Raw genomic sequence first — 27,589 nt, 5'->3', positions numbered from 1 at the left:
ACCTACTCTGGAGACCGCCAAAGGGACCAAGCAGAACATGTATTTGTATTCTCCACTACCTTATCCCACCCAGAGCTAGGGGTGTAGGCATGGTTTAAAGTATCGGTGTGTATCGTACCGTATCGGCCGATACGTCTCGGTATCGATACATATCGATACACATGCCTTTTTTCATATTTTACACCAAACACAAACTAGAACCCCCAAAAAATTTTTTTGGGGGCATCGCCCCCGAACCCCCCAAAGAGATTTGTTCGCTTGCTACGGGTTGGGCCTATCAGCCTAACCCTCCGCGTCACGAACTAAATCTCAACTTTTTCTCCCTTCAGGTTGCGCTACAAAATATGTTGGGTCAGGTCAAATCCACATCTCACTCGAATCCTTGGAATACAAGACATACTCAACACTTGAAAAGGGAAATGGTAGGTTTTTTGAAAAAAACTTGATCTTTTGCTTCAAATCTTACATTTTCGTTATTTTTTTTTTGCTATGATTCAAGGATAATAGGTTCAACTAATTATTAGATGCATACTTTGTATACATTTGCAAAGATTTGAACTCAAATCCACTGTTTTTCACCCAAAATCGAAAATGGCTTCCTTAAGGGTCAGTATTGTGCTTATGTTCAGTTAGTACACAACATCATCCTAGTTGCTCTTCTTCTTGAAGACCCTTACAAACATGAGTTTGATGCACCCCGACATTCTTCATGGCAATAGAGTGACTCTGCATGTAAGAAATCTCATCTTTTATAACAATTTAGAAGTGCCGCACTTGTTTGGTTATACATTATTCACAATTCTTAGTGTATATCAAGGATTTAAGTATCGGTATCGGGTATCGTATCGGAGATACGTATCGATCAGTGCAGAAACGCATGAAAATGATCAAAATACACATGTACTCCATATCTTATAAACATTACCATTTGTTTTAAAGTTAAGAAGAAAAAAAAAATTTTCATTTTAAAGAAGGAATTTTCGGTTTTGGGTAAAAATGGTCAAAGAAACATGGATTTGAAACCAAATCTTTGTAAATGCATACAAAGAATGCAATTTCTATGTTTGTTTAACATATTCTCTTTGATTCATACCAAAAAACATACCAATAATCAAAGATTAAAGCAAAAGATTCAAGTTTTTTTCAAAAAACTTACCTAACCCTTTAAGAACAGCTTTTGAATTCGAATGTGGGCTGTTAGATCCACCAAATGATGTGATTTCAGCTCCTCTAAGTTCGTTTTTGGCAAAGAATTGAAAGCCCTCAAGAAATCTTACCCAAAAAGCAAGTTTAAATGTGTTTTTGGAAGGGTTTCTCAAAGCTGGGAAGACCTTTTTTCCGCCAGGACTGCTAGAAATCGAGTTTTAGGTGAAAAGAATGAAATGGCCATGTGTTTTTTAAGTTAACGATACGTCTCGATACATATCCTTTTTTAAATATAATAAAATAATCTTTTTTAAAAACTCTCGACTGTATCGATACGTATCGTATCGTATTGGTACGTCTCGATCGAAATGTCTCGATACAGTCGAGACATTTGCATTTTAAAAAAAAAAAGATACGTCTCGGCCTGTATCATATCGACCACGACCGATACCGAGACGTATCGGCCGAGACGATACGATACGGACCGAGACTTAAATCCTTGGTGTATATGCATGATATATGACATATATTGCTTGTTTTTATTGTTTTTGTGTCCAAAAATGTATTTTGATCATTTTCATGCGTTTCTGCACTGATCGATACGTATCTCCGATACGATACGATACGCTACAATACGTCTCTTAAAATTGCCCGACTGATACGATACCCGATACCGATACTTTAAACCTTGGGTGTAGGTACTAAATAGTTAGAACTTGAAGATGGATAGATTCTAGTAAGAGAGGAGATTTACAGCAAGAGGAAGAAGGAGAGAAGAGAAGAGGAGAGAAGAAGAGAGTTTGGGAGAATCAATTATGTGTGTTGAGTAATGCTCAACACACCTATTAGCTTCATTTAATTATCTTCCATGAATTACACGGACCTCCCAAGGGAGGTCATGAAATAAGAAAAGAAAGGAAAAATACAACTTAGTCATGTCTTATAACAAGATAATGACAGAACTACCCTTATACAAAATATTCTAATAACTCTAATACTCCCCCTCAAGCTGGAGAATAAATGTAATACATTCCCAGCTTGCACAATAAGGTACTAAATAGACCAAGAATGAGATCCTTGGTGAAGATATCTGCTACTTGATCACCTGTCTTCACAAAAGGAGTACAAATGCAATCAGAATCCAACTTTTCTTTGATGAAGTTGGATCAACCTCAATATGCTTGGTTCGATTATGTTGAACAGGATTATGGGCAATGCTTATAGCAGCTTTGTTGTCACAATAAAGTCTCATTGGTCCTTCGGTGTCAAAGCTCAAGTCTTGAAGTAGTCTCTTCAGCCATATAAGTTCACACACTACTTGAGCCATAGCTCTAAACTCTGCCTCCGCATTGGATCTAGCTACAACTGGTTGTTTCTTGCTCGTCCAGGTAACTAGATTACCACCCACAAAAGTGCAGTACCCAGAAGTAGATCTTCTGTCAAAGATTGAACCAGCCCAATCAGCATTTGTATAGCCTTCGATCTTTAAATGGTCATGCCTGGCAAATAGAAGACCCTTTCCTAGGTAGGATTTCAAGTACCTAATGATGCGATAAACCGCATCCAGATGTCCACTCTTGGGAGCATGCATAAACTGACTCACAACTCCAACTGCATAAGTGATGTCTGGTCGAGTCAAGGAGAGAGATCAGTTTTCCAACTAATCTTTGGTATTTGTTTGTATCTATGAGGGAAGAACAGCATTCATCACCAAGCTTATGATTCGGATCAATTGGGGAGATTGCTGGTTTACACCCCATCATGCCTATCTCTTTCAAAAGGTCCAAGACAAATTTCCTCTGGCAGATATTGATTCCTTTCCTTGATCTAGATACTTCAATACCTAAGAAGTATTTCAAGAGTCCAAGGTCCTTGATCTCAAACTATTTAGCTAGATAAGACTTCAATCTCTTTATCTTAGCGACATCATTCCCAGTTACAACAAAGTCATCAACCTAGACAATGAGAACTGTGACTGTACCATTTCCTCTCCTGATAAACAAGGTGTGGTCAGCTTGACTTTGGTAATTCCCATTCTTCAGGACAACTTGTCTAAATCTCTCAAACCAGGCCTTAGGAGACTGCTTGAGGCCATGGAGAGCGTTCTTCAAGAGACACACTTTCCCTTCAGCTGAGGGACACTTAAAACTAGTTGGAGGGATGCATGTACACTTCTTCTGTTCAATCTCCATGAAGAAATGTATTCTTCACATCTAATTGGTACATTAGCCAATCTTTATTAGCTGCCACTGAAAGAAGAACCCTGATTGAGTTATGCTTGGCTACAGGGGCAAAAGTCTCTTGGTAGTCAATGCCATACACTTGACTGTACCCTTTTGCAATCAACCAAGCTTTATATCTTTCCACTATACCATCCGATTTATACTTGATGGTATAAACCCATCTACACCCAACTGGAATTCTCCCCCTGGGAAGATCAACTAATGTCCAAGTATTATTTTTCTCCAGAGTCACCATTTTCTCAGACATTGTTTGCATCCACTTTGAATCGGATAAGGCCTTTGTGACATTTTTGGGAATGGAAGAAGACTCAAGGGCAGTGGAGAAGGCAATACCTGTAGGAGATATAGAGTCAAAGGAGACAAACTGGGCTATGGGATTAGTACATGCTCTTTTTCCCTTTCTCATAGCAATGGGAAGATCTAATTCCGGAGGAGAAGTGTTACCTGACTGGGGAAGATGACACTGAGGATGAGGATCCAAAGAGAACTTTTAGCAGATCTGCTTTCCTTTTCCCTTCAAGCATTCACCTCTTTTGAATACAAGCAACTTTTTTTCTTTTTCCTTGTGCTCTTTTTCCCTGCTAGCATCATCACCACCACTAGCATCAACATCAACAACACCATCAACATCAATAACATCTACTTCTTTGTATTTTCCAATATCAAATAGGAATGGGGAAGTGGAGGTAGGCAAGGGAGACAAAAAAGGAGTGACATTAGCAACATCAGCATCCTGTTCACTTCTAGTAATGCTCTCCCCCTGAAGAAGATGCTGAGGAGAAGAAAAAAAGGAAACAGACTCAAAGAAGGTGACATCTTTTGAGAGAAGTCGCCTTCGGGAAGGAGGGTGGTAGCATTTATACCCTTTTGTTGAATCAGAGTATCCCAAGAAGATGCACTTGAGGGCTTTGGGGTCAAGCTTGCTGCAGGTTGATTTGTTGACATGAACATAACAAATACAACCAAACACTTTTGGAGGCAAGGAGAAGACTGAGGATTGAGGAGAAAGAAATACCAGGGGAGATTTGGAGCCAAGGAGTGGAGATGGCACCCGGTTAATAAGGAAGGCAACAGTAAGAAGTGCATCAGACCAAAAAGTCTTAGGCACATGCATACCAAAGAGAAGACTCCTAGTGATTTCCAACAAGTGGCGGTTTTTTCTCTCATCCACCCCATTTTGTTAAGGGGTGTCAACACATGCCAGTTGATGGATGATGCCATTATCGGTAAAGAACTTTTGGAGACCCCCATACATGTACTCACCCCCCTTATTAGACCTAATAATTTGAATTCGAATATCAAACTAAGTACTGATAAATTGATAAAAATTCTTGAAAGCATCATAAACATCACTTTTTTGTTTCAATACAGCAGTCCAAGTGGACCTAGAATAGTCATCAACAAATGAAACAAAGTAATGAAATCCAGACAAAGAAGTAGTGGGAGAAGATGTTCGACAATGTTTAGCAACAATACATGATTCACATTGAAAAACATAAGAAGACGGAAAAGAAGTAAACAAATGTGGTAACTATCTCCTCATAACAACAAAAGTGGGATGACCCAAACGTTGATGCCAAAGCATCATAGACTCTAAAGTACTACGGTCACTCTGACCGCAAACATAAGCTGCAGCAGTAGATGAACCAGGTAATAGTGGTTCAAGTAGATAGAGTCCTTCCTCATGCCCACTGCCAATAACCCTCTTTGTCTCCAAATCCTAGAAAAGACAATAAGAAGGAAAGAAAGTGACAACAATTTAAGGATTTGGTTAGATGACTGACGGATAGTAGGTTAGTAGCAAAATCAGGAACATGAAGAACAAACTCAAGAGAAATAGAAGGAGTAAACTCTTACATTACCCTTATCAGAAACAAAAGAAAGGGAACCGTCAACAACCCTTACCTTGTCCCGGCCAGAGCAAATGGAATAGGAATCATAATACTGTGACATACCAGTCATGTGGTTAGAGGCTCCAAAGTCAATGATCCAAGTAAGAGCAGTAGAAGGTGCAGATGAGACCTGCAGAGCTGAGGCAGAAGTAGCTGACCCTCCAAGGGTAGAACTAGTAGGAGAATGACCAAGGTGTGACATCAATCGACGGAAGGCTACAATGTCATCCTGTGAAAGAGAATCAGGAGCAGACTGGGATCCAAATGTCTCAGTCTCAGATGTCACAAAGTGAGCCTAGCTCCCCCTCGCTTGCCACCACAGGCACCAGATAAACCACCATACATACCAGGGGGCTGCCCATGAAGGTCCCAATACCTGTCCTTAGTGTGCACCAACTTTCCACAGTGATCACATTTAAATCTTTCATGATGATCTCTATTAGCATTTCCCCTCACTCTTTCAGTCTCGGTGAGAACTAGAAACAAGAGTAGATCTCTCCAGGTGCGGTAACCATGGTTGCTCTCCTGGTTTCCTCACTTTGCAAGTAACTACACACTTCATACAAGGATGGAAAGGGAGGCCTCCCTAAGATCTGCAGACGAATGGGCTCATACTCTGGATTAAGCCCACCAAGTAGAGAGAAGATCCTTTTGACTTCCTGGTTCTTGTAGACCCTGACTTCATCTTCAGAGTTGGACAGTCGAAGATACCTATAGTGATCATATTCCTGCCACAGGCTGATAACAATGTTGTAGTAGTCAGAGATGTTTCTATCACCCTGTTTCATATTGATGAATTTTTGGTGGATTTGGTACACCTTTGCATAGTCACCAACTCAATCATAGGTCCTGGTGATACTATCCCACATCTCCTTAGCAGTTTCCTTGTCCATAAACCTCCTACTAATTTCAGGTTTCATAGAGAAAACCAACCATGTCATAATTGTGGAGTTCTCAGTCTCCCACTTCAGATGTCTTGGATCAGTAATGGCAGGCTCCTTAATAGAGCCAGTAATATACCCCAACTTTCTCCTACTTCGCAGGGACATCTTCACCGACTGAGACCAGTCTAAGTAGTTGGTATTGTCCAATTTCACAACAGAGATTTGGGTGTTGGGGTTGTCAAAGGACGTAATAGTGGGCTGGAGTCCTGTTAGAGTTGTGAGAAGTTATGTAAGGGTAGTTTGGGAACTAGCCTTTTGTCTAGTTGCCCCATTATGTATTTTTCTATTTTTCTCCTTTCTTACCTTTTACCTCCCTAGGGAGGTGTATGTAATGTTCTGATTTGTAGTAATGAAGTAATATAGGTGTTGAGTGTAGAGTCATTATACTCTAACACATTACAACCGAATTCTCTCTTGTCTTCTTCTTCTTCTTCCTCCTCCAACATCCTCTCCTTCTGTTACTTACATTCCTAAACCTAAAATCTAACTTGGTATCAGAGCTTTAGGTTTGAGAGTCGTTTTCTGCTCTTCTCTTCTGTTCATTTTCTTCTCTTTGAGATCCTAGTTCACAAAGGATTTCAAGGAGAAGACTCCTATGTAGGAAAACTGTTAAAGAAGCATGAAATAGGTTCGATATAACCTATTCAAGTGTTTTTAAGTGTTATTTGAGCTGTGTTGAGGCTCTCATGATGTTTTGAAGCTCACCCAGTCTCAGCTAGGGTTACCGCCAGCTACAAGTTGCAGGTTGTGCTTCTCCTCCTCTCGGCATGTGTTTAGGGCTTGGAGTAACTCACTAGGATCGTACAAGGGTCCTCTTTATGCCTCTTGTGTTTTCCTTTGATGGATGAGAACCCTATTTGAGCATAGCTCATTTTCATGGTGCTCCTTTTTCTGCCCAAGTAAAATTGAGATTGCCTTTATTTCTTGCTCTTGCTTTTTTGGTGTACAATGGGCTTCTCTCTTGGTATAAGAATGATAGTAGACACCTTGTTTGAGATATTGGAGCTTGTTTAAGTTAGTATTACCTCTAGGAAAGTGTTAAGGACCAGCTTATATGTGTCTTCTTCCTTGTTGGAATTTCTGTTTTGTATTGGAATCCTCTATTTGGGTTGAGTGTACTCCCCACTTGCTGTTGGTAATCTGGTTTATAGTTAAGTGTTGTTTCTCATACAATATGGTTTATTCGGGTACATCTAGACTTGGTTCAGTTGATTCACAGCCCACTCTAGCTGCCCCTCAATTGGTTTATGAGAGCACACATACACAGATTTCCTTTGTGAAGCTTGATGGCTCTAACTACTTAGATTGGTCATACTCTATGAAGCTTTCCCTTAGGAGCAAAGGGAAACTTGGGTACATTACCGGTACTATTAAAGCTCAAGAGCTTGGTTCATCTACCTATGTCAAATGGGAGACCGAAAATTCTACAGTCATGATATGGTTAATTTTCTCCATGACACCCGAGATTGGGAGAAGGTTTACAAGAAAAGAAACTGCCAAGGCAATCTGGGACAGTGTCTCCCAGACTTTTGATAGAGTGAGTGACTCTGCCAAGGTCTATCAACTTCACCAAAAAATTAACTTAATGAGGCAGGTTGACAGGACCATTTTTGCGTAGTACAATGCTTTTCTTAGTCTTTTGGAGGAGTATGACCACTACAAGGATCTTCACTTGACCAACCCAGAGGATGAAGTAAAGGTGTATCGGACTCTTGAAAAGGAGCATGTCTTCACTTGACTTGGTGGTCTGAACCATGATGATCAGCCAATCAGGCTCCAGATTTTAGGTCGGTCTCCCCTTCCATCTCTTAGTGAGGTCTGTAGTTACTTACAAAGTGAGGAGACTCGGCGTGTTGCTATGGAACCAACACCAGCATCATCTTTTGAGAGGTCAGCTCTCAATTCTAGTTCTTCTGAGATACCCGTGGAGGTGGTAGAGGCCAATGGCCTAACCGTGAGAAAGACAAAGCAGTGGAGACAGTTGGTGCCAGTGGAGTTGGGAGAGACAGGTTTAAATATGATCATTATGGGAGAACTGGGTCATGGTGGCCATAAAGGGGGAGCTAGAGCACACTCTGTGATGACTGAGGCAGATGCTACACAGGATGACTCCACTTTGGTAGATGTAGTGTTTCGCAGGGTCATGTCACAGCTGAGCATATCTCTTGCACCCACAGTGGCCAGCTCTTCTTCATCCTTAGCTTTACAGGTCTCCACCTCCGCTTCTACTGCAGCCAAGTCTTGGGTCATTGACTCTGGTGCCACTGACCAAATGACTGGTACGTCCCATTATTATGATTCCTATACCATTTTCTCTGGCAAGGATAAGGTTAGGGTAGCTAACGGCTCCCTTTCCTCCATATCTGGTAAGGGTAGTATCCCTATTACATCATCTATTTCTCTTACTTCTTTTCTTCATATCCCTAACCTTACACTTAATCTTTTATCTGTGAGTCACTTGACTAAATCTCTGAACTGCTATGCCACATTTTTTCCTTCTCACTGTCTTTTTTAGGATTTGGTGACGAAAAGGATTATTGGTAGTGAACGTGAGGAGTAAAGCCTTTACCTTTTTGACCTTTTTTTGTCCACAACTTAGTCCTATGTGTGTAGACGTAATGATAATAGTTCTGTGGAGTCTGTTATGTTATGGCATCGTCGTCTTGGCCATCCATCTTTTGTTGTAATGAGGAAACAATTGCCTCACTTATTTTCTTTTATTACTTCTTCTCATGTTTTTCAATGTGAACCATGTATGTTTGCCAAACATTGTCGTTCTTCTTATCCATATCATGGTAATAGAACTGCTACTCCTTTCCATATTATGCATATTGATGTTTGGGGACATTCCCCTACTACCTCTTTATTTGGCTATCATTACTTTGTGTCATTTGTTGATGATTTTTCTCGTGCTACTTGGACTGTTTTTATGAAACATAAAAGTGATGTTTGTGATGCATTTCAAAATTTTTATCAGATGATTCTTACTCAGTTTGATATCGTATCAAAATTGTTCGGTCTGATAAAGAAAGAGAATACATGTTTGGTGGCCTGCAAGCCTTCTTTACTAATAATGGCATTATCCATCAGCTCACGTGTGTTGACATACCCCAACAAAATGGCGTTGTTGAGAGAAAAAATCGCCATTTATTGGAGGTCACCAGTAGTCTCTTGATTAGCATGCATGTTCCCAAGACCTTCTGGTCTGCAGCTCTTCTTACTACTTCCTTTCTCATTAATCGCATGCCTACCAAACTTCTTGATTTCAAGTCTCCTTTAGAAATCTTATCTCCACAGGTTTCTGCTTTCTCTCGTCCTTCTAAAGGCTTTGGCTGTGTTTGTTATGTGCATGTTAACAAATCACATCGTACTAAACTTGATCCCAAAGCTCTCAAGTGTCTCTTTCTTGGGTACTCTTTTACTACCAAAGGTTACAAGTGCTATCACCCATCTTCTCGCAGGTGCCTCACCTCCAAAGATGTCACTTTCCTTGAGTTTGTCCCTTTCTTTGCACCATCTCAGCATCCTCTTCAGGGGGAGAATTGTGGAAGTGAACAGACTACTGATTTCCTTCATTATCCTCAACCTTTCTCTCCCTTTATGCTTGACATTGGAAAGCATAGGGCTGTGGATGTGGATGTGAATACAGATTTGGTTGTTGACAGTTATTCTGGTAAGGAGAAGGATTACCACATTAAATATAAGAGAAGTGAAGGCTTGCATAATGTAGGAAAGACCTACGAAGAGTCCTCTTTGGATCCAGATCCATATCCTGAGATTCATTCTCCTCAATCAGGTGATATCCCTTCTCCTGCATCTGATTTAGACCTTCTTATTGCTGTTAGAAAGGGGAAAAGAGCTTGTACTAATCCTATAGCCTAGTTTGTTTCCTATGATGCTCTTTCTCCTACAGGTCTTACCTTTATTGCTGCCCTTTCTACAGCTTTTATTCCCAGGAGTGTTACTGATGCTATGTCTGACCCAAAGTAGAGACAAACTATATCTGAGGAGATGATGGCTCTTGAAAAGAATGGTACTTGGCAATTGGTGGATCTTCCCAAGGGACGTGTCCCAGTTGGATGTAGATGGGTCTATACAATCAAGTATAAATCTGATGGTACTATTGAGAGATATAAAGCAAGGTTGGTGGCCAAGGGGTATAGTCAAGTCTATGAGATTGACTATCAGGAGACATTTGCTCCTGTGGCTAAGCACAACTCTATAAGAGTTCTTTTATCATTGGCTGCCAATAAAGATTGGCCTTTATATCAGTTAGATGTGAAGAATGCCTTTCTTCATGGTAACTTGGAAGAGCAAGTGTATATGCAACCCCCACCAGGCTTCAAAATACCTTCAGCTGAAGGGAAGGTGTGTCTCCTCAAAAAGGCACTATATGGACTCAAACAGTCACTAAAGGCATGATTTGAGTGCTTCAGACAGGCTATTTTGAAGAATGGATATTCCCAGAGTCAAGTGGACCAAACTCTCTTTACCAAGCGGGGCAATGGTACCATCACAGCCCTCATTGTCTATGTTGATGATATTATAGTCACTGGAGATGATATGGCTGAGATAGATAAACTGAAATTCTACTTGGCTAAACAGTTTGAAATCAAAGATCTGGGTCCCTTGAAGTATTTCTTAGGCATTGAAGTATCAAGGACCAAGAGAGGAATCAACAAATGTCAATGAAAGTTTGTGCTTGATTTGCTGACAGAGACAAGGATGTTAGGTTGCAAACCAGCAAGTTCTCCTATTGAGCAGAATCATAAACTAAGAGAAGATTGTGGTCCTTTTCTTGTTGATGCGGGAAAGTACCAGAGGCTAGTTGGGAAGCTTATTTATTTTTTTATGACACGCCCAGATATTTCCTATGCAGTGAGAGTAGTGAACCAATTTATGCATGCCCCCAAGAGTGGCCATTTAGATGTTGTGTATCGTATTCTTAGATATTTGAAGTCGTGCCCAGGGAAAGGACTGTTGTATGCCAGGCACAACCACTTGAGAGTGGAAGGTTTTACTGATGCTGATTGGGCTAGATCCATCACAGACAGGAGGTTTACCTCCGGCTATTGTACCTTTGTGGGAGGTAACTTGGTTACATGGAGAAGCAAAAAACAACCAGTTGTAGCTAGATCTAGTGTCGAGGCAGAATTTAGAGCTATGGCTTATGGAGTGTGTGTACTCATGTAGTTGAAAAGACTTGTTCAGGAACTAGGATTTGCCATTGAAGGCCCTATGAGACTCTACTGTGATAACAAGGCAGCTATTAGTATTGCTCACAATCTAGTGCAACATGACAGGACCAAGCACATTGAAGTGGATTGACACTTTGTCAAGGAAAAGATAGACTCTGGATGCATCTATACTCCTTTGTGAAGACTGGTGATCAACTGGCGGATATCTTCACCAAGGCTCTTACCTCTATTCAGTTTGGTACTCTCCTATGCAAGCTGGGAATGCATGACATTTATTCTCTATCTTGAGGGGGAGTGTTAGAGTTGTGAGAAGTTATGTAAGGGTAGTTTGGGAACTAGTCTTTTGTCTAGTTGCCTCATTATGTATTTTTCTATTTTTCTCCTTTCTTACCTTTTACCTCTCTAGGGAGGTGTATGTAATATTTTGATTTCTAGTAATAAAGTAGTATAGGCGTTGAGTGTAGAGTCATTACACTCTAACACATTACAACCAAATCCTCTCTCTTGTCCTCTTCTTCTTCCTCCTCCTCCAACAGCCTCTCCTTCTCTTACTTACATTCCTAAACCTAAAATCTAACTAGTCCATCCAAACCACCAGCAGAAGCTTCCAAAGGTCTACTGACCTCAGATCCAGGCATGGTATGTAGATACTCAACAAACCAACAACAAACAAAAAACCTTACACAACAGTCCAGCCAACAAAGGAGGGCAAGGAAGATAAATCAACAACCAACAGTCCAGCTAACAAGCAACCCGAGAGCAAATTCTTGATGAAAAAACATGAAAAGTCACAACCAACACTCAATATGCACTTTGGTTCCATTCCACAATAGCCAAAGGCATTCAAATAGTTAACACCATCAATTAATAAGGACCATTTCACCCATTACAGCCAATAAAAAACTCAACAAGAAGAGAAACCAGAATCTGCCGATACTTGGGAAGCACCAATGAGTTGAGCTAAGCTCCTCAATCAGATCCTTTCAATAACCAAGCTGTTGGGGTCTGAAAGAAGTTCCTCAGGCGATTCAAATGCCTCAGTCCTCATTCCAAATAGTGAGGAGATGAGAGAGAGATGAGCAGAATGCTCTACAGGCTGGCGGTAATGCTCTGTCCAGCTTCTAGGGCTTCAAATGCACTTTGCGAGCTGGGAATCTCTCTCCATTGTTGTTGAGTTGAAGGATACAGCTCCAAAGAATGTAGTACGTGTGATTTTTTCACATAGTATAGCCTCTAATGTAACCCTCTACCCTCCTAGGGTTCCAAGAAGAGATGAAGAGAAGAACCAAGCCTTAGTCAACTCTCAAACCAGTGGAGGTGGCTTTGATATCAAGTTACAACTTGAAGATGGATCGATTCTAGTAAGAGAGAAGAGATTTACAACAAGAGGAAGCAGGAGAGAAGAAGAGAGTTTGGGAGAACCGATAATGTGTCTTGAGTAATGCTCAACACACACACATACACACATATATATATATATATATATATATTTGCTAAATATCAACACACATATTAGCTTCATTTACTTATCTTCTATGAATTACATAGACCTCCCTGGGGAGGTAATATGGAAATAAGAAAAGAAAGGACAAATATAACTTAGTCATGTCTTATAACAAGACAATGACAGAACTACCCTAATAAAATATATTCTAAATACTCTACCAGAAATACCTTGGAGTTACCAGTCATATGGTCAGTAGCACCAGGGTCAATTAACCACAAAGGACTCGAGGAGGAAACAAAGAAATTACTTGACTGAGCAAGATTGGATGCAGAAGAAGAGGTAGAAGTAGAAGTTAATTGTGTTACCAATTTTTGGATAACTGCCATCTGATTAGGAGAGAAAGGTGCCACAGTGGAAGCCGGAGGTGCAGTGTCAAATGCCTCAGTGAGGTGTGCCTAGGAACGATTGCCGCCTGGTTTAGGATTACGCCCATTTTTGGGGCACCCATGTAACTTCCAACAAGTTTCCTGTGCGTGATGAGGGCGACCACAATAATCACACATCACGAGTGCTCGTGTAGTGGTGGAAGACTTGGAGATGTTCATGGGTGTAGGAGTAGATGAGGGCGGTGTAGTAAGCAGGGCAGACCGAACAGGAGCTACAGTAGGCATCATAACAGTCCGGTGGTGCTCCTCAGATTGCACCAAATTATAAGTCTGAAGGATAGTGGGAAAAGTTTCACGTCCCAAAATTTGCACCCTAACCTGGTCATACACAGGATTGAGGCCAGTCAAAAAATCGTATTCATTTCCCGTTCCTTTTGAAAGGTTCTAGCATCATCAGGGCACACCATAGGAACTGGATGATAGAAGTCTAATTGTTGCTAGAGGGTAGTCAAGGCAGAGTAGTATGTCGTAAGAGAGAGCTCCTTTTGAATAGTATTACGAACCTGACATCGTATCTCATAAATCTAGGCATAATTTCTTGCCTAGGAGTAGGTCTGGCGAACAGCATCCCACAGTTCCTTAGCCGAATTAAGTAAAACAAAGCTGGGACTAATAGAAGGTTCCGTTGAATTCAGCAGGAAATGACATTACCAGCGCATCATTGGATAGCCAAGTAGTAGCAGCTATAGGATCGACTGGTTTAGGAGTCTCCTGTGAGAAGGCCAGAATAGTTGTGTCCTCGAAGTGTGAGGAGACATGCTCGGGACCAAGTGAGATAGTTCTGACCATTGAGCTTAATAGCTCCAGGTTGGAGAGTGTGATGCCTAGTGGTGCTAGATCGACTAATAATTTTCCTTGCAGAAATTCTATAAGTAATGATATTGGTATTCTCATCACCCATGGGAACCATGGAGAAGAGAACTTAGAAGCAGCGCAAGAAGAGCGCGGCAACACCGACTGCGGAGAGGCGCGGTGACCGATGGATCACGACGATGTCAGCACTGGCTAGAGGAGGGCCGACGGATGTGGTGCAGCGACGGGGTCGCGGTAAGAGGGGGCTGGCGGATGTGGGACGGTGACGAAGGTCGCGGCAAAAGAGGCATGTTGGAAGAGAAGGGCTGATGGATGTGGGGGTGGCGACAAAGGTTTCGGCGAGACGGCGTCGGCAAGAGGAAGGCCAGGCGGTGTAGGTGCGGCGATGATGAGTCGCGGCGGAGCAGCATTGGCAATAGAGGGGCCGGCGGATTTGGCATGGCAATGGAGAGGTCGCGGCGGACAGAGGAGGCGGCTGCAGAGGGAACGTCGGAAGGGAGAGGGCCAGCGGTCGATAGGCAGCGGCAGCAGCAGCATCGAGAGTGCAGGGAGGAGGCGCGGTGGAAAAAGGAATCAAGTGTGCATGGTACGAGATCCGTCTACCATGTTGGACGAGGAGGCGGCGGCGGCAGTGGAGAAAGGACGATGCAAAAACCAAGAAAAGATCTTCCTAGGATTTTGCGCTCTGATACCAATTTCGGAATCAGAATTAGGAGAATGATTTGACTTCTCATTAATGACAGAGGTCCACTTTATTTATAATGATTACAACCCTAAGGGCAAAATAGTAAAGAGGGAAAAATAAATAAACACTAAACACAAAGAGAAAATATTCCAATCCTACGGTTCTCAATACGATACGATAACAACAACAACACCACAACCTTATCCCAACTAAATTGGGTCGGCTACATGGATCCTTTCAAAAACAACGTAGAAAAGAAGAAAAAAAAAACTGAGGTCCTCAAAAAGGGAAAGGAAAGTAAGAGAAACTTAAAGAGGAAATGGTATAAGGAAGGTAAGTAATGGAAAATGAAAGATGAAAGTAAGAGGAAAGAGGATAGCCTTGGAATTCAGGAAAATCTCAACTACATGATGTCAATAATGTGGATCCTTGCCCTCCAATAGGCTCTATCTGAGGTCATATTTGGCACAAGACTCCGACTATGCATGTCATTCTTCATAACCTCACCTATGTTAGGCTTGCCCCTAGCTTTTTTAGCTCCTTCAATTAGCATCAGATCACTTCTCCTTACTGGGCATCTCCATGCCTCCGTTGCACATGGTCAAACCACCTCAGGCGACATTCTCGGAGCTTGTCGTTGATCAGGGAAACTCCCACATCAGCTCTAATACGTTCATTCCTCACTTTAGCTTTCCTAGTTTTGCCGCACATCCATCTTAACATCCTCATCTCTGCAACACATTGCTTTGCTATATGGCACTTCTTAATTGTCCAACATTCCACCCTGTGCATCATAGCCGGTCGGATAAAGTCCTGTAAAACTTTACTTTTAGCTTTAAAGGAATGTGTCGGTTACACAGAACTCCGGTCGCACCTCTCCACTTCATCCATCCTACTTTAATTCTTTGTGAAACATCATCTAAGTCACCTTCTTTGTGTATGATAGACCCTAGATATTTGAAATAGTCACTTGGAAATATCTCTCGCTCCTCAATTTTCACCATGTCATCATCCATCATAGTGTGACTAAAGTTACACATCATATACTCCGTTTTTGATCTACTAATCTTACAGCCTCTTGTTTCCAAGGTACGTCTCTTAAAATCACCCCACCGATACGATGCGCGATAAACCTTGGCCTTACCCCCGTTTCATTGAGAGGCTGTTTCCATGTTTCAACCAGCAACCTGCGTTGCAATAGTGCAACTTAACTGTTGCGCCAAGGCTTGCCCAGATAACATTCCCCTAAAACCTTAAAACACAAAATAGAAAATTCCCCTAAAAGTTGTAATTACCAGATACCATTAATAAACCAAAATTACTCTTATGATATGACTTAATCCCGGTATTCAGTTCTATCATGCGAGGGTGGTGTTTTATGATGCCTTGATAGTAAGCTTCTCACATGACTGTAGCAAAAAGGATATGGATATATAATTATAAATTTAATGATTGTTGCCAGGTATCCTTGGAGCTGTTTTGAGACTGGGTTAAAATATAGTTGGGAATTTTTTATTGGTTGTTCAGTGGCCTTTGATATAGGAAATTTTGATGGAAGCTTTTCAAGTACACGGTTTTTTTTGAAAAGAAATAAACATGTAAATATGTTTTATCTTCTCTTTGGTGTTGATGCTTCTCATTATCAAGTGGTATCATTAACAGCTTCTTGACCTCAATTGGTTACTAGAAAGGAGAAATGTATACCTTTCTGTTGAGTGTCATTGCAAAGTCTGATTTGAATTGTTGGTTCTGCATCTAGTTGAAATCATGTGAATATGTAGTAAAGTAGGATTGGATTGAAATCATGTGAATATGCAGTAAATTAGGATTGGATATACTTACAATTAGGAAGCTTGATCCCGATTGTAGTCGGATTCTGTTGGAAATAACACCAAAGAAATTGAGAATTTAGGACTTTTCTCAATGGCTTAACACTTGAAATTAAGCAGCCACGTACTATAGGAGAGCTTTATACACGAACGGAAAATCACGAACACTTGCCAATTGTAAACACTGTACTTCATACAAATAAGAATGATGGTGAGACTGAGTCGTGCCATCAGGGAGGTCTTAGGTTCAAAACTTGTGGGAGACAAAAACTAGGAAAACCATGAAAGTGGTATTTTGAAATTTCTTTTCCTTTGTAAATAAATTTAATACAACAATTCCCCTACAAGTTACAAAATACCAACTAAACAAAATAGAATAATTGAGCACATAAAAACACTAGATGCCTCATTGTAGGTGTCTTTTGGATTTGAATCTATACTAGGTTTGATAAGCTATGCTACAGAGTACGGGTGAAGTTAAACTTCTTGAATATTTCCTTAGCGGTGTAGCCAACTAATTTATTAATCACATCCTACCATTCGATCCTTTTGTCTCTTGCAAATATTTGGACATTTTTATCCGGCTTTGCTCCCATCTCAGAATCATGGACACTTAGAGAATTCGCCATTAAAATTCTCACCGAAAGCGGCCACACTTCCTATACCCACTTAAGTCAGTCCATAGTGTGCATCATAGTTAACGCCCCAACATTTGTAAGCTATGGCTGATTAAGAGTCTAAAACTCATCCCCCTTTCATTGTGGTGAGTACTTCCTTCTCATCTAGTCAGAATGAGCCAAAAGATGATAGTACTATACAAATCAATCTAGTGACTTCATTTTTACCCTTTGAACCTGATTCTAAGGATCTCCTCTTACATAGGTGGGGTATCCATCACATGACTTATGTCATAGGCCTTAAGCTCATTCCTTTAGATGTTTCATGTATAATCTTGGTGGTTTGAGCTTTTGTAAACAACAATAACAACAACTCAGCCTTATGTTAACTAAATGGGGTCGGCTACATGGATCCTTTCAAAACAAAGTAGGGAAAGGAAAGTAAGAGAAATGAAGAATTGAGACAGGAAAAGTGAGAAATGGAAAATGAAAAATGAAAAATTAAAGTAAAGGAAAGAGGATAGCCCAAGAAATTAGGAAAAATTCAGCTACATGGTGTCGACAACGTGGATCTTTGCCCTCCAATAGGCTCTATCTGAGGTCATACTTGGCACAAGACCCAAATTATGCATGTCATTCTTCACAACCACACCTATGGTCATTTTAGGGCTACCCCTAGATCTTTTAGCTCCTTCAATCGGAATCAGATCACTCCTCCTTACTGGGGCGTCCCCAGGCCTCCGATGCATATGGCCAAACCATCTTAGTTGATTATTCTCGGAGCTTGTCGCTGATCGGGGTAATTCCCACATCAGCTCTACTACATTCGTTCCTCACTTTATCCTTTCATATCAGCCAAATTCTTTTCTGACCTTACAAAGTTGATTGCTTGTTTTTTTTTTTTTTTTCTTCTTTTGTGATATACTATCCCACCAGATTATGTCTTAGGTGTATGTGTCTCCTTTTCCCATTATAGACCTTACTTTTTACCTTAGCAATTGCAGTCTGACTATCACAATGTAGTGATAGTGAAGGCATAGACTTTGGCCTTGAGGGAATTTATGCCATCATATTTCTTAACCATTTGGCTTCTATATTAGCTTTTTCTAAAGCTATAAATTCAGCCTCCATGGTGGATCTTGTACCACAAGTCTGTTTAACTAATTTCTAAGAAATCCCTCTACCACCTAGCATGAATATATATCCACTAGTAGCCAACAATTCCTGTGTTAGAAATCCAATACTGCCGCGCTACCTCTAGAATGCAGACCATAGTTTATAGTGCCCTTCAAATATCTTAACAACCTTACTAGAGCATTCTAATGTTCTATAATGGGTTGTAAGTAGGTTGGCTTAATTTTCCAACAGAAATTGCTATGTTAGGACTAGTACAATTTATCAAGTAAGAAATGGAATCGATTATTTATGAATACTCCTTGATGCTTGAGGTATCAGTTGACCCTCATGTCTAAATGACCTCCGAAAATCAAAAGTGTCTTCACTGATGGGTATTGATAATATCCATACTTTTTAAGTATGTTCTCTATATAATGAGATTTAGACAACAATATTTTATCTTGTGTTCTGATGATTTTGATTCCTAGAATCACATGAGCTTCTCCCATGTCCTTTGCATAGTTGTCACGACGTCTAAGCGACTCCGGGCGTTGGAGGGGCTTGGGCATAAGGCGACACCAACAAGACTACCATAGTTGTCAAGGCTCCTAGGCACCAAGGCGTCGCCTGACGCCTTGACAACTATGGTCCTTTGTATCAAAATTTGACATAAGGAGGTTCTTAGTTGACTCAACAATCTCAAGACTTGTACCCATAATTAGCATATCTTCAACATAGAGAACAAATAAACACATCTTTGTCATTATTAAACTTACTATACATACATCTATCGGCATCATTTATATAAAAACAATTTGATTTCAAAACTATATCAAGTTTTTCATGCCATAGTTTAGGTGCTTACTTTAAACCGTTAAGAGACTCGACAAATTTACATAATTTATGTTCTTGTCCTGTATAACATAACCTTTAGGTTATCTAATATAAATTTCTTCTTCCAAGGCTTCATTTAGAAAATGCTGTTTTCACATCATTTATATATTAATGCAACGACAGTCATCACTCTTACAGTGGCTATCTAACAACCAAAGACAATGTATCAAGAAAGTCTATGTTCTTTTTTAAAACCTTTGACCACCAACTATGCTTTAAACTTATCAAGAGACCTATCTGGTTTCAACTTCTTCTGAAATATAGTATCCAACACCTTGGTTCCGGGTGGAAGGTTTGCCACGTATGGTTATAAACTATAAACGTTTAAACCAGCACATTGTCTTCGACGGATATTTCATTCCGCGAAAAGACGTTCTTATCCACCGTGCCAAACAGGCTAAGATTTACAGTAAGTTTGACTTAAAATCTGGCTTCTGGCAAATTAAGCTCACTGAGGAATCCAAACCTCTCACAGCTTTCTCCACTCCTTTTAATCGCCATTACCAATGGACGGTTATGCCCTTCGGATTACTCCCAAGTATGATTTTCTATTAGAGTCTAATTCATTCACAATAGCTTCCATCACAAAAAAAAATAAAAAATAAAAAATATGAGAATGCAGAATCAAGAGAAGTTATAGCCTCTTGATAGGTTAGAGGGTCTTCATCAACAAAATAGACAAACATATCATCACCCAAGTTTGTAGCTTTTCTTTACTTCTTACTCCTCATTTGATTTTCATCACTCGGTTGAACATCATCTGTATCATTACTATCATGATCATATGATAAACTGCCTCTACCAATTTCAAATACATTAACCCAATTTCAACACTACATTTACATATGAATAAGAATGATGGTGGGGCTGAGTTGTGCCACCGATTATTCTTCTTAATATTGTAGTCTCCCTGGTGCAATATGGGTTCTTAAGAACCGACCTCCAAGATGAAGATTCCCCTTAGGCCTTCCAGTAGTTGTTGCACTCACTTACTAAGCCATGTTGTGCTCAATTGACAAGAGTAGTGGAACTCAGAATACTTCTTAAAACAGTAAACTAGGAGGCAAAACAAAGGAAGGGAATATAACACTTAGAATATCATGTCTAAAGTGTCCAGGACATCTTTATGTATAGAGGAGAGATACCCTTTGGAAACACTTGCCTAAGAGGGTCCAAAAGGTGTCTCTCAGAGAGAAACAAAAAACTAGCTGGGATAGATGTCTGATGGATTCTAGATGATGCATAGTGAAATATTGCCAATGACGGGGATGCATCGGACAATGCTTATCTGATGTCAGTAGAACCCCATTAAACATCGGACAAAGAGGAAAACATGTTGGTACGTTCCTTACAAACCTCGACTTAGAACATACTCTGGCCGTTCAACAAACAAAGACTGACATCGGGAAAAGACATCCTACATTGAAAAACCTTATTTGACATCGGTGAAGGAATTCCGGATTCAAGTCCGGCTGCCAGAAAAAAAAAAACCACACACACAAAGGCCTCATCTTACCACACCATGGCACGGCCCTGCCTGGCTCAGCTCGACACACCCATGTGCATGTGTTAAAAATAAACCTCTAAGCCCCTGGAGACGAGAGAGAATAGTGAGCCTTTCTTTCGTGGAACCTACCCTTTTAGTTCCTATTATATTATATGAAGCTTACTCTACTCACTTCCATAACTAATGTGGGACTAGAGATCTCCAAATACTTTGCTTTACTAGAAGCAACTTTGGGGAAGTATTAGGTTCAAAACTTATAGGAGACAGAAACTAGGAAAACCATAAAGGAAGTATTTTGAAATTTCTATTCTTTTGTAAATACATTTAATACAACAGATTTGATGGGTGATTAAGAGTAGGTGTGCAACTCAGCCTGAATTCGGGCTCAACTTTGAACCAAAATGAGCTAGGTGTAACCAGGCTTGGGGCTCATGTTGGTTAAAACTTTATCAATTCCCCAACCCAGGCCCGGCCCACCTGGAACCTTATCCAAGAGTTATCTTCTTTCTGCACTAATGCTTTCATTATCAAGGGGTGCATCCTTGATAGCTTCCTGGTTTCAATTGGTTCCTGGATTGGAGAAAAGAGACTTTCTGTTGAGTATCATTGCAAAGTATTTTAAATTTGGAGTTCTTTCTGTAGTCAAAATCCTTGTGATTGTTACACAATGTATGATGGGATTTACTTATAATCAGGAAGTCCAATTGCAATTATAATGGGACCCAATGGCTGGCTAACTTTGATTAGCATGTGGAAGATGGCTGTTGAAATTTTTTAGCAAAGCTATGTGTAGCGGATTGAGAAAGTTGATTAGTTTCAAGGGTAGTATTCACTTTTTTACGCTTCTATTGTGATTGACAGTGTCATCTGGCATGCTTGTGACAGTTTTCCCTTGAGAATTTTTGGCCATTCAGCAGATCATAGGTTGATACATGAATGCAGGAATGTAGAAAGAGTAGGCTGAAGTATTTCTTTGCTGGAAGCATTCCGAACCCTAATGCTTATGGTTAAACTTAATTGAATGCTTTCTTTGCAGTGCAGGAAGGTCTGGTAAATTAGCAGTTTTTGGGGACTAGTAGTAGTTCATAGTTAAGCTTCCTGCATACCATGTGTTAAAGACACCAATAAATGATAGGTTTGAAATTGTCAGACTATGCCTTGTCGGAAGTCACCTGACCAAAGTCATATGAGGGTATACTAGTGCATTGGGAGTACTTCTAGGATGGCTTGTGTAAATGAACTTGTTACCACAGTGAATTGAAGTAAACATTTTCTGTTTTTCTGTTGCTTGCTGTTGCTCTGACCCTAACTAAGCCTATTGTGGGTCTGTCTTTCTTTTTTTCCCCTCCTTTTTTTGGGGGAAGCTTACTTTTAAATTTTCAGTGCCTAGTATCATCATTGAGCTACCTGGATAACATTCTCAGAAATTTAAACATCCTGATCCAGTTCATTGTCGACGGAATTATGAATTGCCAGCTGACTGATTTACTTGTTACCAAACATGCTTAATCTTGAGGTATTCTAGTTTCAAAAGCAATTGATGCTGATTGCAATTTGGTCCTGTCAGGATTCTTCTTTTCCCCTGCTAACTTTCATGTTCTGAAACCCCTTAAGAAGCTCAATGTTACTAAAAAAAAGGTTGTTGCTTCTACTCTCTCTCTTTGTTTTCTCCTTTCTTTTCGAGTGGAGGGTTCTGAACGACTGATGTACCGTAAGGGGGAATTGTCATATTATGTATAACTTCTGCTGCTTGGGGAAGATTGCATGGCCTTGGGCAATCTCAAATTCTCAATAGCGAGTGAATGTCGTTGCTTTGGGATCAAATTCCTTGTATTTAAGTACTTTCTGAATTTGCTGCATTTCTGATCTTCAATAAATGGTACTCCAACTCCTGGAGTTTGAATTTTCTTCCTGAATATACCGCATTGCAAATGACAGTTAAATTTTTTTTTGGCAGATGGTGAAACCCTTTCTAGAGCCCAAGACATTCAAGAAAGTGAAGTTTGTATATTCTAATGACCCAGAAAGCCAGAAGATAATGCAGGGCCTTTTTAATATGGACAAACTTGAATCTGCATTTGGTGGGCGTAATACGGTTGGGTTTGACTACAAAAAATATAGTGAGCAGATGAAAGAGGAGGACAGCAAGATGGCTGATTTCATTAACTCAGGATATTTAACTCCATCAGTTTTGTCCGATTTCCCGCAATCAGAGTTATCGGTTTCAGGACATGGTTCAGATAATGAAGTTTCCTCTGGAGATGATGGAATCGAGCCAAAGGATACTGACAAATTGTCAGACGAGAAGATACCAGGCTAGCTTGGCTGCAAAGACAGTGCAAAGGTTTTGACAGAGGCTCAGACATAGGTGATACAAATGAGCGAGTCAGCTTGAAACTCGAGAAACAAAGGTAAGGACTTGATCCATATATTTTTCAAACTAGATATGTAATGGCCAATGAAACTACGCTAGGATCCATCCATCCTAAAATTTCCTGGGTCACATCTATCTTTCCTAAGAGGTAACATCTATGATATGCTTCTCAGCTTAACTGCAATTCTCTAAGGTTTTGAATGGTGGGCAAGTAAGGAAAAGACCCCACTCCCAATCGATGGGTCACTTTTTTAAGAAATGCAAAAGAGAAAATTAGATAGATTAGTTGCAACAACCATTCTATGTAGACCGTGATATAGATTTATGGACTAATGGGGTTTTATGATTTTCTTTAGCTTGGTTCAAATGTCTCTGTTAATGGCAATGCCGAAGGTGGAACCTTAGTTTCAAGTTTAATGTACTTATCCTCTACTGATGGCAATGTCGTAGGTGGAGTTTAAGTCTCTTTTGTTTTCATCATGTTTTTGTCGTCTGGGTATGCCTGGACGTTAATCCTGTACATCCATTTCTTTTATTTTCTTTATAATATTTTGCTGACCTTTGGCAAAAAAACCTATTCAGTCAATTTCATGATTTCATCCATTTAACAACAGCTTTATTTAGGCATTCACAAGTGTGCAAAGTCACTAATGTTCAATGATGCTACAGTTGATCGTGATCATGGGCCCAAAATCTTGGGGGGACCTAAACCTTAAAACAAGGCTGACCAACAACAACAACAACTCAGCCTTATCCCAACTAAATGGGGTCGGCCACATGGATCCTTCCAAAATAAAGTAGAGAAAACCGATGTCCTCTCAAAGGGGAAAGGAAAGTAAGAGGGATGAAGAGAAAAAAAAATTGAAGAAATTGAATAAGGAAAGTGAGTAATGGAAATGAAAAAAAGAAAGAAAAGAAAGTAAGAGGAAAGAGGATAGCCCAAACAATCAGGGAAATCTCAGCTACATGGTGTTGATAACGTGGATCCTTGCCCACCAATAGGCTCTATCTGAGGTCATACTTGGCAAAAGACCCAGATTATACATGTCATTCTTCACAACCTCACCTAGGGTCATTTTAGGCTTGCCCCTAGTTATTTTAGCTCCTTCAATCGGCATCAGACCACTCCTCCTTACTAGGGCATCCCTAAGCCTCCGTTGCACATGGCCAAACCACCTCAGACGATATTCTCGAAGCTTGTCGCTGATCGAGGCCACTCCCACATCAACTCTAATATGTTTGTTCCTCATTTTATCTTTCCTAGTTTTGCCGCACATCCATCTCAACATCCTCATCTTTGCAACACATAGCTTCGCTATATGGCACTTCTTAACTGCCCAACATTCCGCCTTATACATAATAGCCAATAGGACAACAATCTTATAGATCTTTCCTTTAAGCTTTAAAGGAATGTGTCGGTCACACAGTACTTCAATCGCACCTCTCCACTTCATCCATCCCATTTTAATTCTTTGTGAAACATCATCATCTATGCCATATTCTTTGTTTATTATAGACCCCAAATATCTGAAACAGTCACTTGGCGGTATCTCTCTCTCCTCAATTTTTACTATGCCGTCATTCATCATATTGTGACTAAAGTTACACCTCATATGCTCCGTCTTTGATCCACTGATCTTAAAGCCACTTGTTTCCAAGGTCAATCTCCACAATTCTAACTTAGTGTTAATCCTTGCTTTTGTCTCATCCACCAAAAGGATATCATCGGCAAAGAACATACACCACGGTACCTCGTCTTGAATGTTCTTGGTTAATTCATCCATGACAAGCGCAAAAAAGTAAGGGCTTAGTGCTGATCCTTGATATAGCCCAACCGTAATTGGGAATTCCTTGCCCTGGCCTTTTATAGATCTCACACTAATCACCACATCCTCATACATATCTTTAATTACCTCTATATACTTACTCGATACACCTCTCTTCACAAGAATATGCCGGATTAAATCTCTAGGGACTCTGTCATAGGTTTTCTCCAGGTCAATAAAAACCATATGGCGACCCTTCTTGCTAGATCTACATCTTTCCATAAGCCTTGTCAGTCGGTAGATAGCTTATGTCGTGGAACTACCTGGCATAAAACCAAATTGATTCTTTGAGATCCGAGTCTCTCTTCTCTTACGGGATTCAATTACCTTCGCTCAAAGTTTCATAGCATGACTCATTACCACCCAATTTTGTTTCAGATTGAACCGTGCATAAATTTTGTGTTGCATACAGTTTGATGTTGTTTATTGTGATTTGATTTGTCTTAATCAAAATAACAATTTTGCCTAGTATTATATCATTATCATTGGTTGTAGCTACAACTCTTGTTGAGAAATAATTGTATTCTCATTTAATGGATGGACTAGTGGAGAGTTCATTTAACTGAACAATCTTTCATAAAAGGACCATAAACTCAAATCCTATTCAAGCCCCAAGCCCTCTCCACCAAGATATTATTACGCATACTCTTATATTGATCACATTATTTTCAGTTTATATACTTGGAAACTTGCCAAGTCTGTTTCTATGTGATCAGCAATTGAAACCTATTTATGTCATCCTCAAGGCATGAATGAGATTGACAATCTATACTCAAAATCACTTTGTGCTTGGAATAAGAGAGAGAGAGAGAGAGAGAGAGATTTGGCTCTCTGTTCTAATTGGCACCATATTTTCTCTCTTCTCCCCCACTTCATATGTCATCTTGAGTCTATATATATCAAGTGCATGCTGGAAAGAGGAAGCAACTATGGAGGTGAAGGCTAGTTAGTATCCATGTTCTTTGTAGTTTACAATCAACAGATGATTATTATTATTTTTGTCAACAAAGAGATGTCATTGGGGTCAAAACATGATATAAAATTATGAACATGTCATACAGTCATTCCTCTCTCAGGTGTGGATCTCCCATTGCATATTGATCAAGAATGATTCCCCTGCCCATAAACTCTGGTACTCATCAGAGGACAGCATCGAAATATCGATCTTATCCAAAAAAAACCTCATTCTCGTAATGAATAAGTTTAAGACCATAGACCCATTTTTCTATAGCTTTAATCACAGCCAAAAGGGTTGTGCTTAAGTTGTTTAAACAATAGGAAATTCCTAGTCATCCATATGAAATGGAATGAAATGGCGAGTATAGAAAGGATACGCATTTTGTAAGTTTTAGTCATAAAGAGGGTATTAACCAAATAACTGATAATGACATTAAGAGAAGGGGAAGCAAGAAATTCAGACTTAATACTTAATGGTCCAACAACAAAAATGTGCTTTGAGAAATCACAAGATAAGAAAACTAGTCATTCAGTCTCAAGCTCTTTTCCGTAAAAACCATAATCTGAATCCTCAGAAATATAGAAACTTACTTTCCACTGGCAGTGCCCCCAACAATCAATTTCCACAAAAACATTTTAAACTTAGGATCTATCTATAAACACCATACAAAGGTCAACATTGTTCTTTTTTTCTTGCTCAACACATGCTTCATTTTGTAGTCCAAATGAGCCAGTTAAGAGCTACTTTAGTTGTCAACATTCCTGGTTTACTAAAAGAACATCACCATTTATAGAATGTTGCCTTGCTAACCTCGCTAAACTATGAGGAATATGAATAAAATGTTTGGGCATCTTCTTAATACAAACTGATTCAATGACTAAAAGAGTTCCGAATGTCAAAAGAGAACGGAGAATAATTCCCATGGCCATGGAGTTGTATGTTGCTGCAACTAATTCACCATCTCTGTTGAATCCATCTACAATTCTATTCTTTATCTTGCCATTGGAATTGCATTGAGGACTCCTTGTTTGATCCCTTTAGCCTCTGTTTCTTGAGTTGAACTTGAACATCCAAAATCCAAAGTTGCAGATACAATTTTATTGTTAGATAATATGATTGCTGCCCATCCTCCCATTTTGGTATCTTGATCAAACCTTCCATCGAAAATGATGATGAGCTGGTCAGAGGATGGTACATCGAATTAAAACTCTAGAGGGAGGGGGGGGGGAGGGGAGGGAGGAGGTTCATCGAGGTTATTATCAAACCTCGGATGGTAAGTTGAGAAGGTTTAGGTCCTTTTTCTATCGTTTGATGAGTTCGAGAATGGTATGGGGATTGGGTTTAAGACCTTGAAAGATAACTTGATTCCTAGAATTCCAAAGAAAGTAGGTTGTGATGCTGGCAAAGCTGAGGTCAAAGAGAAATCTCTTTTATCAAGGTTTGGATTATGTACCAGGGAGTAGACAAGAAGAGGAATATCCTTAAAATGTAGGTTTTCTGTTCGGATCCCTAGGGCTCCGCCAGCCCAGATTCTTTTAGAACTCGCAAGAGATAAGAAGGTGCCAATCAGATTCTGGTGCATTGTTACAAAATGCACAAAGATTGTCAATGTTAAGGAATTGATTTAAAGATTGAAGAAGTGGGTAGTCCTTTT

The 27,589-nt window shown here is 40.0% G+C and overlaps 1 protein-coding gene across 2 annotated transcripts in view; it reads left to right on the top strand.

The window, feature by feature from the left end:
- LOC122642867 (phosphatidylinositol transfer protein 3-like) overlaps positions 1-23,259 on the top strand; it is a 30,640-nt gene extending 7,381 nt beyond the window's left edge. For both annotated transcript variants that reach the window (XM_043836470.1, XM_043836471.1), the window contains exon 6: positions 22,735-23,259. In XM_043836470.1, coding sequence (XP_043692405.1) covers positions 22,735-23,097 — 363 coding nt within the window. In that variant the 3' untranslated portion in view covers positions 23,098-23,259. The remainder of the gene's footprint in view (positions 1-22,734) is intronic.
- The last annotated feature ends 4,330 nt before the right edge of the window (positions 23,260-27,589 follow it).

The sequence above is a fragment of the Telopea speciosissima genome, chromosome 10, assembly GCF_018873765.1.
Source record: "Telopea speciosissima isolate NSW1024214 ecotype Mountain lineage chromosome 10, Tspe_v1, whole genome shotgun sequence".
NCBI classification, from domain to species: domain Eukaryota; kingdom Viridiplantae; phylum Streptophyta; class Magnoliopsida; order Proteales; family Proteaceae; genus Telopea; species Telopea speciosissima.
This window is presented reverse-complemented; position numbering and strand designations above follow the sequence as displayed.